Source organism: the organism of the source record quoted next, unplaced genomic scaffold, assembly GCF_019419815.1.
Source record: "Pyrus x bretschneideri cultivar Hongxiangsu unplaced genomic scaffold, Pyrus_bretschneideri_v1 Contig370, whole genome shotgun sequence".
NCBI lineage: Eukaryota > Viridiplantae > Streptophyta > Magnoliopsida > Rosales > Rosaceae > Pyrus > Pyrus x bretschneideri.
Window position 1 is genome coordinate 1 of NW_025999691.1, and position 18,099 is coordinate 18,099.

The 18,099-nt window shown below is 35.5% G+C and overlaps 1 protein-coding gene across 1 annotated transcript; it reads left to right on the top strand.

Annotated features, from left to right (window-relative positions):
* The first annotated feature begins 7,365 nt into the window (after window positions 1-7,365).
* LOC125468363 (lysine histidine transporter-like 8) lies at window positions 7,366-9,749 on the top strand. Its single transcript, XM_048564018.1, has 5 exons — window positions 7,366-7,643; window positions 7,793-7,926; window positions 8,203-8,633; window positions 9,029-9,160; window positions 9,258-9,749. The coding sequence occupies exons 1-5, from the start codon at window positions 7,366-7,368 to the stop codon at window positions 9,747-9,749; spliced, it is 1,467 nt and encodes a 488-aa protein (XP_048419975.1).
* Window positions 9,750-18,099: the final 8,350 nt, after the last annotated feature.

The window sequence follows — 18,099 nt, forward strand, 5'->3', positions numbered from 1 at the left end:
CAATTAATTATTAATCATAAGTCAAACCTAATGCACATTACAATCTATGAGGGTATTTTAGGAACACGAGAGTTATTAAAACTGACATATCAAGCTTGTTAAGAAAATTTACTTAGTTGGACCCTAATCAATGGGTTTAAATGACAAAATTAAGAAGATGGGTTTTTTTTTTTTAATTCTTTCATTTGAACAAGCGATATTATCTACATTAAGGGGAGGGGTGGGCTTAGTCTCACATTATGCTAGCAATAATGTGGTTCAAATTCATATTTGGAGAGAATTGATCCTAAGATATCTCACTTACAAGAAAAGAGAAATACCACTAAATCGTGTTACTAAGTGGCAATAAAGAGGATGGGTTTTAGGTGAGAGAAAATAAGTTTTCAAGGGTAGAACTCACATTTTTAGAAAAAAATAAATATATACATTACCCTAAGATACAGATAAAATAATAATTTAAAAGAGAATCAAGACATTTTCCAATATCGTAAAGTTTCGAGTAGCTTCAAAAGCATATAATGACCCAACACATTTTTTTTTTCCTTCTCCTGAACACCCTTATTTATTTATTTATAAATTTTGAATTGAATGAATCAAAAAAAGAATTAAGAGACAGAAATAAACAAAGATGTTGATGCTTAAAATTGGTTCAACCTCAAGGTGACCTCTATGGATTGAGGTCATGCAATTCTTTCAAACCAGCTTGGCGTGATCCGGCATCTCGTCCTCTAAAGGCTAAAGCTCTGCAAAAAATGGTCTCATTTGATCCTTAATATGGATTGAGGTCCTGCCATTCTTTCTTACCAACTTGACGTGATTCCGCATCTCGTTCTCTAAAGCTCTACAAAAAATGATCTCAATTGAACCTTAGATGGATTGAAGTGCCATTCCTTCATACCAGCTTGGCGTGATCCGGCATCTTGTCCTCTAAAGATCTGCAAAAAATGATCTCATTCGATCCTTAGACGGATTGAGCTGATGTGAGCTTTATCCACATAGAGCCCAGGTTCATGATCTAATGGGCCCATGAGTACCACTTCGTCGAGGTATAGAATCCAAGTGGCTCATCTATCATATCCTACATATCGGTCGTCTTTGCCCTAAGATAAAATGGCTCATTGGGTATAAAATATGTTTGTCCCTCACACCGAAACTTTGTAATTATCTCAGCTCACTTTACAATGTACTTTACCTCAACATTTAAAGATGTACAAAAGAAGAAAATGGAATGCGGATGTTATTTTTTCATGAAAATTATTATTGGTACTTCAAAAATCTTATTTGGTATTTTAAATTTTCTATATTTGAAAAAAAAAAAATATACTTGTGAGGAATGTAAAATGAAAATTTTGAAGTGCTAATAATACTTTCCTTTTTAATAACTAATTACCCATGCCTCATGAACCTTCCCAATATTTCGGCTGTATTACTAATTATAGCCGCAGGTTTGGGGCCTTGTCTTCTTGCGTGTTTTTCTTTGGTAAAATACCACTTAACAGAATCTTAACACTAAGTTTTATATTAAAGATTAATAGAAAAAAAACAATAATTCTGTAATGTTCTCCAGCCGTTGGGTCCAGTCAAGCATTGGAAATCCTTTTCACTCTTTTTATCTCCCTAAAAAATGTCTTAATTTTCTTGTGAAGCATGTCTACAAAAATCCAAATAGACTCAAATTCTTAATTTTGAGCAGTTACAAATTGACCCAATTTTGTGCGCTTAGTCCACATTCCACCCCCTTAGTTTAGATAAAATTGTTGTTTAAAAAAAAAAAATTGACCCAACTTCTAAGTTCTAAGATGTCGAAGCGATCGAGGTTTAGACATACAACAACTGTAGGTTCAATGGTGTTTCATGGAATTAATTACATTAGCTTTACAGGCCAAGTGCTGAGGCAGGGATTCGAGGTTTCTTTTTGGTGATATAGAAGAGGAGGAGGTGGCAAGGTGTATAGGGTGTTGGGTTTATAAGTTATAACCATGAGTTCTTGGTTCGAAACTCTCTTTTCTCTAAATTATTATAATAGTTCGAACAGTTTGCCTCATCTCTTTAATAATAATAGTTTTATTTTTTATTTTTTTTATTTTAAGGAAGACAAGGTGGCAGACCAATGACGATGGACTGGGAGGAAGGAGGAAGAGATTAGGGTGGCATAAAACTGTCCAACTACAAAACCAAATCAAACTGCGACAAAATAAATCATAAAAAACTGTGTTGATAAAAAAAAAAGTCAACTTAATTTTAAGAATCGAACTGAACCATGCAAATCGGTTCCAATTCTAGTTTTCATTAAGAAAGAATCGCTCAAATCGAACTGAACCGTGAATATAAATAATAAAGAGTGATGATAAACCCACCCCATTGCCCTATTTCTACACCCACATTATAATTTCACCCACCATAAAAATTAAAATATTATTTCTCCACCCGCCATTATTCCTAAAATAACCTCTAATGTCTAATTTTTTAAACAATAATATTAGGGTAAAGTACAAAAAACTACCTCAACTATTGGTGTCACAACACTTTCATACCTCATATTTTAAAATTGACAATGTCATACCTCATCTTACGAATTTGTGAATATGTTATACCTTTCATTAGCTTGGCATGAATTTCTCAGTTAAATGCTGACGTGACTTGATTCAGGACCTACTTTGTATTAAAAAAATTAAAAAAAATATTATTAAAAACTAAAAAAAAAAAATCATTTAATATTTTTTAAATATTACAATAATAAAACAAAGTAAAAAAAAAAAAAATCAAACATTTCGTCCCTTTCCCTCCCTCCCTCCCCAATCTACCTGCTGCAAGCCTGCAACCCAGAAAACCCTCCCCAATCTACCTGCTGCAAGCTTGCAACCTAGAAAACAAAAGAAGAAAGAAAAAAGAAAAAAAAAAAAACTTCATCCCTTCCCACTCTCCCGCCCCCCACCCCGGGTGTCCTTATTTCTTCTCAAGAAAAGCAAAGAGATCAGCATCATGTAAAAAATCGCCACCACTTCACAGATTGAAAGCATGTAAATAAAATGCTAATTTCGTGCCCACGCCCAACCCCACCCCCCCCCCCCCGGCCCCCCGCGCGCGCATCCTTATTTCTTCTCCCCATCCCCCCCTCTTCTCCCCCACTTGAGCCCTTACCTGCAACCACAGAAGAAGAAAAAAAATAAAAAAATCTCAGTTTGTCTTCCCCTCACATCCACCCTCCACACCCACCCAACCTCGCACCTACCCCTCGCGGAATCGGCCTGGCGAACAGGATCTGGTTTTTTTTTTTTTTTTTTTTTCTTTTTCTTTTGCTTCTTCCTCCTCCTTCTTTTTCTTTCTGGGTTGCAGGGGGTTGGATTTGTTTTGGGGGGGACGAACTGGGTTGGGGTCTTTTTTTTCCTTCTTCTTTTTCTTCTTCGGGGGGTTGGAGGTTAACGGGTTTTCAAATATTTTTTTTTTTGTTTTGGTTGAAAATTACGTAGGGAAGAAGAAGATGGGGAGAGAGAGTCTTCTTGTTCTTGTTCTTCTTCTTCTTCGGGGGTTTGGGGGTTAATGGGTTTTCAAATTTTTTTTCATTTTTTTTTTTGGTTGAAAGTTACTCAGGGAAGAAGAAGATGGGGAAAGAGAGAAGGGGGGAGGGGGGTGGATGGGACGAAAGGTTTTGATTTTGATTTTTTTATTTTTTAACATTTTTTAATTATTTTAATATTTAAAATATTAAATGCTTTTTTTTTTTTAGTTTTTTTAAAATATTTAATAGAAAGTGGGGTTTGGATCAAGCCACGTCAGCATTTAACTGAAAAATTAATGGCAGACTAACGGAAGGTATAACATTGGCACAAATTCGTCAGATAAGGTATGACATTGTCAATTTTAAAATATGAGGTATGAAAGTATCGTGATATCAATAATTGAGGTAGTTGTTTGTACTTTACCCATAATATTAATATGTTAAAAAGAAAATAAAAAAAAAACTTCATACTTCCTTAATTGCCACTACCCTAGCAACACCAAAACCTCCTCCCACCCCCATCAAAAACCAAAATTTTTGACACCTTCTTGGCGGCATCTCCTTTGGAAATAGAGAGAAACCAAAGAGAAAGGAAGAGAGAAGCACATGGGAAGTTTTCCAATACAAAGGCAGATTGCTCCAAATAGATTTATTCCAACTGGAATTGTGAATTCTTTGATTTTAAAATCTGGGTTGTCGCCGTTGTTCGTTTATGAGGAAAAGGAGGAGAGGATGGAGGTGGTAGTACCAGAATAGAAAGGGAGAGTGGGTTGGTATTTGTTGCTGGGTAAGGTAATGGATGATTGGGGGTTTGATAGTCGTCAGTCCATCGTGGATGATTTGGGAGGATGATGGATTTATTTTTACTTTTGTTAGTTTTAGTTTTTCTTTATTCTCTATTAGTTTATTTAATTAAAGTTATAACAAATTTATAAATGTGGATTTAAAAGTCTTTTGCTAAAAGGATAATTATGTGATTAGTATTTTGATTAAAAGGTGGGTGGGAAAATAAGATAATGCGGTGATTTTAGTAGTACTCATAATAAATTAAATTTATTAGTTGTGTAAATTACCATAAGATACATTACGTAAAGAACGAAGGCTCAGACACAAAAAAAATATAAGCATTTGACAAAAGGAATGTGTGCCTAGAGGGATACCGAATTGAACCATGGATATAAATAATAAATTAAATTTATTAGTTGTGCAAATTACCATAAGATACATTACGTAAAGAATGAAAACTCAGACAAAAAAATTATAAGCCTTTGACAAAAGGAATATGTGCCTAGAATCCCTCTGTAAGGTGTGTGGGTGTGGGCGGGCGTGTGTGGGTCGGTGGAGTGAATCTAGTTCATTTTTTCTTTTCTAAAAACAGACTATATTTTCTTACCCCTATGATCTTGTGCCAACCATTTGAACAACACCCTACAGGAATTATTACTCGCATTGGATTTGAACCAACCCTAAACTACAGGAATCGGACCAATTTAAAACTACCTATATAGTTTCTAAAATTCGCGAAGCGACATATTGTGGGTACAAAAATCTCCTTGTATCACACTGAATTTTCTTGTGTGTTATCTTTTGACTTTTTATTGTTAAATTAATATTAATCTTGGCCCTAAATAAACGCATGGAACTTACATTAAAGTTTCATTAACTTCTTGTAGGCTACTGCTCCGTTGCACTTCGGTTGATTCATTGTGACCTAAAGGTTGTGGGTTTGCCAAAGGACATAGCTTAGCTGAAAGCATTAGAGTTTCTTTACGCATTTATATAAGATGTCTTATTGGTATTGGGATTGCTGGAAGACGCATTCGAATGCAAGCATCCAAAAAGGAAAGAAAAAAAAAAAACAAGTAAACTTTGAATACCATTTTGATTTGGTATTTGGAACAGTAAACCGGTATAAACCGAATTGAAACCAATATAAACCGAACCATATAATTTTAGTAATAAATACCGAACCAAATTGTAGATATTTTCTAATTTCAATTCCGGTTTGAGGATGGAACCGAGTCAAACCATACCTTGCCCACCCTTAGAAGAGATTGCTCAATGATTTTAGAAGGAGAGAGGACTTTACTGGATTCTTCTTTTCTTTTCTTTTTCAGTATACTCTAATATAGGACTTTATGGCATTTTAACAACATCAAATGCTCTATTAGGTGTAACAACATGTGTTTAAAAATTAACAAAAGAGAAACCAAATGAGACAGCCATTTGGGGACAGCAAACCCGTTGCCATTGATTACAATTGTTTACGAGAGAACTACTAACTTTGACCATGAGCTTTCTACCTTCACTCTCAAATAGTAATAGCAGTCACATGATTTAATTAGTTGCAACCAAAATGTAATAAGGCTACCAATGTATGGGATGTTTAAACAGTTAAGACTTGAATTGTTAAAATTTAGTCATGGAAATCCAGTTGTTCAATGAATAGGAGTGCAACGGTGCATAGTAGAATTTTATAGCATAACCTCATGTGAATTTGTGGATCAATTTCATATTTCTGGATTCTTTCTTTCAATAAAACCTTTTCTGAAGTGTCTAATTGTCATGCATGAAGCAAGGCTGATCGAATCATATATTTAATTAAAAGACAGAAACCGAAAATATTTTATAAGGCAGATGACAAATTTAAGAACCCTTAGTCTAATCCCTTAATGGAGTACTAGATCATCGCTTAGATCACATAACGAATAAAAAAAAGGGTCAGTAGGGTGTCTTGTTCCTGAACTCCAAAACATATTTTAACGTCACAATTTTTTAGTAGCAATTCTAGCAATGGTCCATTACTTTTAACTCAACTGGAGCAATGGTTCCTCAACTTAAAATCGATAACTATTGGTCTCTAAACTCATTAAAACGTGCAGCTATGGTTATTTTCGTCAACTCTGTAAGAAACACCACCAAAATAAGTCACATTGGAATGACCATTGCTATAATTGAGTTAAAGTTAAGAGACTATTGCTACAATTGAGTTAAAGTTGAGGGACCAATTCTCCCATAGAGTTAAAGTTAAGGGACCATTGCAATAATTTTTCTCATTTGGTTTTCCATATTTGCTCTTTCATTCAGCCTGATTTTGACCGAAGTTCTCACGGAGTTGACAAAAATGACCATAGCTGCACGTTTTGATAAGTTAAAAGACCAATAGTCACAAATTTTTCGTTGAATGACCATTACTCCAATTAAGTTAAAAGTTAGGAACTATTGCTATAATTTTCTTCAATTTTTATGATATAATACCACATGTTTAAATTAACTAATTAAAATAAAAAACCAAATTAAGTCTTCAATATGCAGAGAGCTCGTTGTAACCAAATTCGACGACTCCACTAAAATCCACTAAAATACCATAAAGTGTTAGCAAGTGTTTCAACCAAATGCAACGAAATTGCTTATATTTTAAGACTTTAGAGTTTGATATACACATATCATTACTTACTAAACGCGCCACTGACATATCACTTAAAAAAGTGTTGCTAAATTTATGTTGTCGGCTATTTCATATATGATTACGTGTCGAACAAAATTAAGTATTATGATTGTACTTTTTCAAAGGTGGAAAGGGTATTGCTAATTAAAGCGTAGCGGAGAATTGCTATCTCAATGCATCCGGATAGAAGCCGCTTCCCAGTTTCCATGAAGTCCGGCAGAACCCTTCAGCATAAAATAAACCGTTGAGTCAATATTGACCGGTATATTACCAACACGTCAGCAGCTACATGTACTCCCATGTTAATTAGGAAACGTGCTTCCAGCTTCGAAGACATGCATGGCTGGGTGCATGCACCCACGCGTATATATAAGCAGATTAGCTAGTTTGGATATTATAATTCACATCAACAAGAAATATGGCAGCTAATCCCATCGGAGAAGTTATTGTTGAAATTAGTTCTTACACCACAAGAAGCTCAGCCTCAGCTCAAGTTTTTCCCGACACAACAAGCCCCTCAAACCTAGATATTACAAGTACAAATTGGGAAGGTGGTGAGCTCAATCCACAGGACGCGTGGCTACCCATCACTGAGTCCAGGAGTGGCAATACCTACTATGCTACCTTCCATTTACTCTGTTCAGGAATTGGAACTCAAGCCCTTTTACTACCTCTTGCATTTGCCACTCTTGGATGGTAAGCAATAACCCTTTACTTGCATCAAGCCAGTGATTTTCCACACTTTTTTTTTGTGGTTTACTGTAGACAAAAGTATAAGATATTCAGTTTGAAATGTAGATGATTAATTCATAACACACACCAGTAACTTTTCTCAATTGTTGCAGGCCTTGGGGAATTATATGCTTCTCACTAGCATTTGTGTGGCAAATATACACCAAATGGCTTCTTGTACATCTACACGAATCTGAAAATGGATTTAGGAACAGTAGATACCTCCACCTTGCAGTAACGGCCTTCGGTTAGTAAACTGTACATCAAGCTCATATGACAATTAAAATAAAGAAGAGTTCTATGCACACACTTTGAAATTTAATCTCCTATCATAATTTGAAAGCTACAACATTGCTAGTCATATATATTAAGACATTTCAAAACTAGCCCTCTATATGTTATATATAGAGGGCGTTCTCCTCTTTAGTCATCAAAGAGGAGTATAAAATTCATTGCTTGGGTGTGAAGAATTTTTGTGTGAACAGAAGCCCACAAAAAATTGATAGTTTCCATTCTTTTTCAGGTAAAAAGTTAGGGATGATTCTAGCAATGTTCCCAGTTATCTATCAATCAAATGGTGCTTGTGCACAGCTGATCATCGTAGGAGGTGGAACGTTGAAGCTTTTCTTCAAAACTGTGTGTGAGGATGGAGCCACTTGCCGTCCATTGACCGGTACCGAGTGCTTCTTGTTGTTTACATGCATGGCTGTGGTTCTCGCCCAATTTCCCAACTTGAACTCCGTAGCTAGACTCTCCTTGATTGGTGCCGTCGCATCAGTTGTATATTGCACTACTGTTTGGACTCTTTCAGTTGGAAAAGGCAGGGACCATGACTACACATCATATGATCCACCAGCGATGGAGTCCACCATGGATATATTTGGTGGCAAACTGAATGCTGTTGGCATTATTTTTCTTACATTCAGAGGTCACAATGTAATTCTTGAGATACAGGTGAGCCTCCTTGCTAATTGTAAGATTAATTTTATGTTTCATTAGTTTTCTTGAAACTTTGGGTGGGTTTTCTATATGCTCTATGCTGTGGCCATGTAGAAGAAGGGCTCATTGGGCTCTGACACTGTTAGTAAATTCCTTAGCTTGCTAGTTTATACTTGTGACTTACTAGTACTAATTATCACCGTACGCGCCCGCACGTTCAACGGATTGCATTATCCGTGTATTTTGTCAACACTTTTGATAGTTGGTCATATCGGCTAATATCAATAGTGTATTATGGACAGTACTCAACACCGGCTAGCTACTAATGCCCTACCATCAAGTTGGGTAATTTGTGCAGTGTATCTATCAATATATGTAAAGTTGATGACGTTCACCAACTTATGCTGCAGGGCACATTACCATCAAACCCCAAATACCCAATACATAAGCGAATGTGGAGAGGAGTGACTATAGCTTGTGCACTCATAGCCGTGTGTTTTCTTCCTCTGGCCATAGGTGGATTTTGGGCTTTCGGCAACAAGGTAAGAGCGAATTATGTTTTGATTTAAATATGCTTAGTCACTTCAATCGCAATGAATAGTTTTTTTATATCATCAAAATGTATTTCGATTTATGCAGGTACCCACTTCCTATAGAGGAGTATTAATCTTGGTTTCACAATTCCATGGACATAAAAACACTTCAAACTTTGTACTTGGATCATTTTGCATGCTTGTGGTGATACACTGCTTAAGCACATTCCAAATCTATGGCATGGTGGCTTTTGATAGTCTGGAGTCAAAGTACACTATCAGGAAGAACAAGCCGTGTCCAAGGTGGCTTCGCGTAGCTTTACGCATTTTCTTCGGAGGAGTGGAATTCTTCATAGCAGTTGCTCTTCCATTCTTGGGAAGCCTGGCACCTCTAATCGGAGGGTTGACATTGCCTTTGGCATATGCTTACCCATGTTTCATGTGGATTTCAATCAAGAAACCAAAGCAAAAAGGAGCAGTGTGGTGGATTAACATAGGACTTGGATGCTTAGGATTGGCCTTGAGTGTCATTTTAGTTGTTGCAGCAGCTTGGAATTTAGCTGACAAAGGTCTAAATGCCAACTTCTTTAAGCCTTAAAATTCATACTGAAACTAAGCAAATTGTGTAATTATTATGTTTGAAATTGCACTACAAAAAAAGTAGTCATTACTGACGAATTTTTCTGAGGGCCCTAATAAACCGTCGTAAATAGAACATTTTGCGATCATAAAATATGGGTTGTCGGTAACATGGCATGAAACAAATTTTTATTACCAATGCACATAATGTCCTTGGAAAAAGTCCCAAGTTTCGTCGGAAATGCACTTTTGTTTGGCAGGAAGAATTGGCACCAGTTGTATTAACGACGAGTAAAGTTCTTATCGGAAATAGAATGGTTATTTCTGAAGGTTTACTCATGTTGACGAAATTGATTTAGTATTTTTGAGGGAAAAAAAGTCCTCTCGGTAATGTTTTTATATTTTTTATGGAAAAAAAAGTCCTCTTGGTAACGCTTTTATATTTTCGAGAGTGATTAATTGTTGCCGGAAGTAATCATATTTTTCTTGACAAATTTTTTTCTCTATCAAAATAAATTTTTAAGGCATATGGTTTTGTTGGAATCAATTATCACATGTGTCGTTGGAATATTCTTGAAATAAGTTTGATGCTTAATTTAAATTTTACAATAAATAGATCATATAACTTAGAATACAGATGGGAAAAAACACAAAACCGTATTAAAATAGTACTATCCATTAGGGCAAATATTTTAAATTGAAGATCAAATTTGTTTGTCGTATTCTTATAGAGTTGAGGAGTATAGTTGTAAAAAATCAGCAAGATTGGAGTTAAAATAACCATTAAATCATGAGTTTTCGTTTATAACCGTTGAAAGATTTCGTCCCATTACTTAATATCTAAATGTCCATTTTTTGTAATTTTTTACATATGCGATCTTGGAGCATATGCAAACAAGTTTAACGGTTGGATCTTTGAAACTAGTTTTGCAGAATGTGTAACCCTTCAAAACGATTGATTCAACAAACACTTGAAGTTTATTTTATACTTCCATTAAGTAAAACATAATAATTTATGGTATCCTCTAGTGTAAATATTTTAAATTGAAGATCAAATTCATTCATCGTACTCTTATAGAGTTGAGGAGTGTAGTTGTAAAAAATCAGCAGTTAAAATAACCGTTATATCGTGAGTTTTCGTTTATAACCGTCGAAAGATTTCATCCCGTTACCTAATATCTGAATGTCTGTTTTTTGCGATTTTTTTACTTATGCGATCTTGGAGCATATAAAAAAAAGTTTAATAGTTGGATCGCTAAAACTAGTTGTGTAGAAGTATCCCTTCAAAACGATAGATTCAACAAACACTTGGAGTTTATTTTATACTTCCATTAAGTAGAACATAATAATTTGTTGTATCCACTGCTACAAATATTTTAAATCGAAGATCGAGTTTGTTCATCGTACTCTTATAGGGTTGAGGAATGTAATTGTAAAAAATCAGCAAAATTGGTGTTAAAATAACCGTTAAATGTTGAGTTCTCGCTTATAATCGTCAAAAGGTTTCGTCCCGTTATCTAATATCTGAATGCTTGTTTTTTGCGATTTTTTACATATGCGGTCTTGGAACATGTACAAACAAGTTTGACAGTTGGATCATTGAAACTAGCTTTGTAGAATGTGTATCCCTTCAAAATGATAGATTCAACAAACACTTAAGAGTTTATTTTATACTTCCATTAAGTAGAACGTAATAATTTGTGGTATCCACTAGTACAAATATTTTAAATTAAAGATTGAATTCGTTCATCGTACTCTTATAGAATGCAAATATTTTAACACTTAGATCGTTGAAATTTATTTCATAAAATGCATGTCCCGTTAAAACAGTAGATTAAAATAGAATCATACATTTTGACAATATATATATAGAATCATTCATAATTAAAAAAAAATTGGAGTAGGCGGGAGACAAAAATTTTGGCATGACAGAGCACACATTGCTGTTTAGCTCTCTGCCCTCCTCATCTCTCTCGCAAATCTGCCTTTCCTTTCCAGAAACAAAACCTTAACCTCTATCCTTCATTTCGTTCTCAAAATCTCAGAGTTGCATTCATCAAAATCTTCTCCTTTCTCTCTATTTGTGCCTTCATCCAAAAATTTCCACACGTCCTCCCCTTCTCTGCAACAACAAACCCCTCAAAATTCACTAATCTAAACTTAACTCTAGAAGGGAAAACCATGGATTCCTCTGCTACACACCATAGTTGCCGCACTACAAACCCGCCTTCGCCGTCCATCGGAAAACCCAAGAAGAAATTTTGATCGTCAACCGACACCAGGAGTGCAACATCGTCTTGGCTCTGCAAATTCCACCTCCAAATCCTTTCTGACCCTTTTTCCCAAAAGCTCTCACCGATTTGTGATCAGGTAATATTAAGGTTTCTCTTTGTTTTGTCCTATCATTTTCCTCATTTTCTATGTCCAATTATGAAGCATCTTTTGATTTTTATTGATAAAGACCTTTTCTTTCTCCAATTATGCCTCTGTCAACTCTTTTTCTGACATGCTCCATATTCCATTTCTTTAAGCCCAGGTGCTGCTCAACAGGGATGTTGTTTCTACGTGATGATCGCAGCTTCCATTTTCTCTACTTAACTGATTCAGGGGCCATCATATGGTTAGTAAATTGAAGATGTATCCCTCAATTTCATTAAATAACTTAAGCTGGAATAAATCTTGGTAACCCATAGATTTGGAATATGTCCATTGTGATAAAAAATCAATGGGATGATCCACTTTGCTTCTTACTATGCGCATGAGTATGTCTTGTTCTGATTGAGATGTTAAGGGAAAAGCACCAACGTAATAAAGAACAGTTTGTACGAAAGGTCTCTCTCTCAATGGACAATTTTCTTCTGAAATGCTGTTGCTGAGTTGCCCCTTGCTGTCCTGCTAACACCAGACATTCTGAATGCCTTTGGAATGAGATGCATGCTGAGTGCAATGGATTGTGAAGCACCTTGGATCCTTAAAGACAAAGACTCATCTTCACATAATCCTAGAGTAAGCGAGCTTGTAATTTTTCCCCAATATTTCGTGTGGAAACTCTGTTGAGAAAACTGTGTGATGTTTGGATTGCTATACTTGTAGATATGTGGAGAATGGCTCACTTGCCAACATTATCAAGCCAAACAAATTTGGACCTTTCCCAGAATCATTGGTAGTTGTGTACATTGCTCAGGTTCCGTAATATCCTTGCAGCTTGTTATTTGTATGTGTAGGCGCAAGCAAGTTAGATATTTGGACTTGATATTCGTTATGATACAGGTTCTGTAGGGGTTAGTATATTTACATGAACAGGGCGAAATCCATCGGGACAACTAAAGAGGCAACTTACATGTGTATTTCTCATTTTTTTCTAGACGAGTTTTCATATATGGTTACTGTGGAGCCAAAAATAAACACAAGGCGACACGTGGATTTTTGGATAGAAGAGGACAAAAATACCCTTGAGGCATATTGGGATTCCTACGCGCAAGCAGCGGACAATCATCTCTCAACCAAGTCAAAAGTGTCCAAAATAGGTAACAATTCAAATCTATCTCATTAAATCCCTTCTACAAGGTAACTCCCATAACCTATTTCATTCCATATATATTTTTTAACTCTTTTTCCCTCTTTTAGCTAATCAATTAGCTATCATTTCATAACTTACAAAATATCCACATAAATTACATAACCTCCAAAATATTCATTCCAAAAATGTGTTAATTGGCTAATTAATGGATTAATTACCTAATTAATCCATTAATTGCTAAATAACCCACACATTAAACCACAAAATGCACACAAAAACCATCCCCAAGGCCGGCCACCTTTTCTCTAAATGGGACCGGCCATGCCCTATAATTACTACTCATTTTTCTCTAAAAACCTAGTTCCACACTCTTGCAAAACTCCCAAAAACTCTCCAAACACTTTTCTCTCTAAATTCTAACTTTGGCATCAGAGGTTCTTCGGCCAAAGGGCCCCCCCCCAATTCATCGTGGGCGCGTAAGGCTTTTGGCTTTGACCTAAGGTGTTAATTGTTTTGAAGGTGTAATTTTGTCCAAGAAGAAGAAGGCGGAAATTTGCATCCACAGTTACTATCATGTTCTTGTAAAGTATTTGTTCCATCGGGATATCAAGGTTGCAAAGATATTGATCTACCATTTGTTGCTTGTGTACCTTTTCCTTTTTTGTAATAACTTATTGTATTTCTTGATCTATATGAGGCATCCTTTTCAGGGACTTGTGAAACTAGCTGATTTCGGTGTTGCGACAAAACTGATTAAAGCGGATGCTAATACACATTCAGTTGTTGGAACACCATATTGGATGGCCCCAGAGGTATTATTTTTTTTCTTTTCCTTTTTTTCCCTTTCTTTTTTGACGTTGAGAAGAAAGATACTTGTACAAGTAATTCCTCCTGCCATATGGATATTTCCACATTCGTGCACCTCCTGGAACAACATAAATTGCACCCCTTTCTCTAGCTATGTTAGGCCCATACACTCCAAACAACCACCAATCTTACCATTATTCCCTGTAATAACTTTTTTAGTTGAAATAGAGCCAACTCTATACCTTACCATGGTTCACTTTATGTGATATAGTTGTCCTTATAATCCCGAAACCGTGAAACATTAGAATTGTTAAACTGTGCATTTAGTTTTACTTTCCTTATATTTTTTTTAGATTCTTTGGATTTATGAGCATCCTCTGATCTTAGGGTGGTACGAGAAAAATTGAAGAATGTATTGGAGGTGTGTTTAATTATCACTTCAACTACTCACTTGCATTATTTATGGTATAGATTGGTGGTTGCTATGCTCACACTCACACCTTGAGCAAAAATTATGCAAGGGCAAGGCCCTTCAATAGAGCTTATGTTTATTTTTTGATTTTCATTGTTTAGTTTCTTACCAATTGACAATTATATTGTGCTTGATATAAGTTATCCTTTTCTATTTTTTTTTTTTTTTTGCAGAATAAGGATAATAATTGTGGATCAATGTTCGTAGCACTATATTTGAACTCCTTGACAGTTGTTTAAAGTGGACATGAAAAACCAACATTATCGGACATATCATAGGATTGTAACAAGTACTTGTAAAATTTTTACATTGATTTTTTTGTATATGTAGTTGAATATATGATTATTAATATAAAACAATTCTTTCAATAAAAATTGGCATTTAAAATATTATTAAATTTAAAAAATTGTATTTATATCCTTTTATTTTTGCCGACGAAGTAGGATCAATGGAAATGTATAATTCCAACGACTCTTGACCCTCACAAATATGTTTTTGTGTGTCTTTTTGACAATTCTTAATTGTCGGTAATAGTAATTGCGACGATTGTGCGCTCAACATAATGTTTTGGTTGTAAGAAAATCATCGCGAAAAACAGATGTCATTTAGAAAGTATATTCGACGGTCATACAAGTATTTGCGACCATACAGACATGTCGAAAATAAAATAATTTTGTCATTTTTAAAAATCAATTCCAACTAAAAGATAACTAGTAACGACAAGCCACAAGCCTCGTAAATGAAGCATTTTGGATGGCTAGTCGAAAAAAGAGTTTTTTCCAATAGATCAATTTGCGACACCCAGCGAGGGCTTTTTCCCGTCGTAAATAAATATTTGTGACGGCAAAATGCCTTTTCTGACGACATTTGACCCTCGCAAATGACCATTTTTTTTGTAGTGTTGGTTCGCTTCATTTTTTTTTTTTAACAAACGATATTATCTACACTAAGGTGAAGGGAATGAGCTTAGCCTCACAATGAGCTTGCAATAATATGGTTCAAATTCACCTTTGACGAGAATTGAAGTTAGAACCTCTTATTTACAAATGAAGTGGAATACTATTAGATCATAAGCTTTAAGTGGTTTCATCTTCTTAACACACACACACACACACACACACACACATATGATGTGACCTCTGGGTATGGCCTAAATGCAACATAGCACTCATTCATTCTTACTACAAAGTGCTACGTAGTATTGAAGAAAAATTGTTGACCTTAATGACTTGTTCATCGGCTTTACTTTTTCATAGGCTTAAATTTCTAAAAAGATGGAACTTAAGTATTGAATCAACTATAATTTTAGAGGGCCGGTCTCTCTGTGGCCTGGTTGCTTTGTGTTTCACATGAGGTCCACGGGGTCATTAGCTCGACCGGCACAAGAAGGTAAAAAAAAAACTATAATTTTAGAGATGTATTATCCACACATCATTTTTTATTTTTCACACATTCCTCATTAATTTATATCTTTTGTTCTTTTTTAATTTAGTTGATCCGACGACCGAAAATTAAGAGAATGTATATAAAATAAAAAAAAGTGTGGATAGCATATTCCTAACTTTATTTTCTTGACATAAGAAAGTGGAAATGTTCTGTAAGAAGGTTCGCTGAGTAACAATTTTTCAACGGTTCGACCACAGTTTTACAAGCGTCAATTGGGATCATGCTGTGGTCCAAAATGGCAACATTTATGACATGGATGGCAATCACATTGGCTCCAAAATAGATTCTTGTGCTTAACTTGCCATTATCTATGATAAAGTTTGTTGATTTTAAGTTCAAATGCTGAATGATACCCCTTCAAACGAGTGCGCGCCATACCCTTCATCACCAACAGCGTCAATGCGAATGGACACATAAATGCATAACAAATCGGCACCTGAGGGACCTCCAAACTCCAATCACATCAAATTTACTTTTCTTATAGGGGCGCCGCACTTTCCTTTGGTGGTATGTTGAGTCCTTACAGCCATAACTTTTCTTCCGGCTGGCCATTCATGGCGTGCGTTGGAAATTGCAGCCAACAAAAGCAGGAAAACATCATTTCAGAATCCTTTTCACCTAATTCTTCCCATCAAATAAATAGGATATTTAAAATTTGATTTAACGGTTAAAGTTATTATAATTTTTAGTAAACTCGTGTTTTTAACTATTTGATCAAATTTCAAAAATCCAAATTATTTGCTAAAGAGAATTAAGTGAATGAGATCCAAAGAGTATCTCTTTCCACAAAAACTTACATATTCTCTGCATCATTTGCCCATTAATTTCTTTATTTTTCTTTTCAAGGAAGAAAGTTAGTATTATAGATTATATATAGTGTCCGGGGTCTAAACTTCTAGTTCTAACCCTGACTTTAAACTCCAAAACTTGGTAACCTGTTGTGAGGTGATAGGGTCTGAAAAGAGTTCTACTTTAAGAGCATCCCCAGCGTGGGGTTTAGCTCGGGGGACGGGCTCCAAAACGGAGGCCCGAGTGAAGGTGGATCGGCTCCAGCGTGAGGCAGGTCGGGGGATGGGGGAGGCCCGAGGGCCAGGCCCGTGAGGGATTGCCAGCCCTTGAGCCCGAGGTGGGAGTGACGCAAGGCTGACGCTAGGGTGGCGTCAGCGTATTATTTTATTTTTTTTGTGTCAGGCGCGTGCACCCCACCCGCGCGTGGGGGCGCGTCCCGACACAATAATCAGAAAAAAAAAAATGTTTTGTCAGTTACCGTTGGGAAGCCACGTGGCTTCCCACGGTACGTTAGATCCTAACGGTCACTTAATGTGGACCGTTAGATCTCAACGGTAAAAAAAATTAAAACTGTCAGATTTAATATCCACCGTTCGATCTGAGATCAACGGTGGATATTAAAATGCTTTAAAAATTAAAAAATAAATGAAATAATAGTTTAAAAAATCTGAAAAGTTACCGTTGTGACACGTGGCACAATCTGGAGCGTTGGAATTCAAATTTTTTTATATCCAACGGCAGAGATTAATTAATTGAATAAAAATTTAAAAAAAAGTGTAAAAAATTCAAAAAAATTCAAAAAAATTCAAAAAAATATCTGAAAAATCTGAAAAAAATTGTAAAAAAAATTGTTTTTACTTTTCTATAAATACCTTCTCATTATCATCTACCTTCACAACAATTTCATATTTTCTCAACTACTTTCAATCACATTCCTTTCTTTGTCTCAAAGTTTGAAATCTGATGGAAATCTATCCTCAAAGATTGTGAACCGATTATGACACGTGGCGCGACGTGATTGGTTAATAATCTTATCAGAAATCCATATTATAATTATTTATTTTGTATTATTTAATAATACTTAGGATAATGACACGTGGCGCACCGACAACGATTAAAAATCTTATCCGATATTTCATTTAAAATTATTTTGTATTAATTTTATAAATAAAAAAAATACTAATATTTTATTGCCTATTGCCAGGGCTATAGAAGTGTAACGGTGGAGATGCAAAATCTATTGCCAGAGCTACTTACTGTTCATTAAAGGCAATTACTGTTCATTAGGTGGATTGAATAGTGTATTGCCAGGGGGGAGGGCTCCAACGCTGGAGT

Coding starts and splice junctions, on each gene's coding strand:
- LOC125468363 (XM_048564018.1), top strand. CDS start 7,366: ATGGCAGCTAATCCCATCGGAGAAGTTATTGTTGAAATTAGTTCTTAC. Junction 7,644..7,792: donor GCATTTGCCACTCTTGGATG/GTAAGCAATAAC, acceptor CAATTGTTGCAG/GCCTTGGGGAATTATATGCT. Junction 9,161..9,257: donor TTTGGGCTTTCGGCAACAAG/GTAAGAGCGAAT, acceptor CGATTTATGCAG/GTACCCACTTCCTATAGAGG.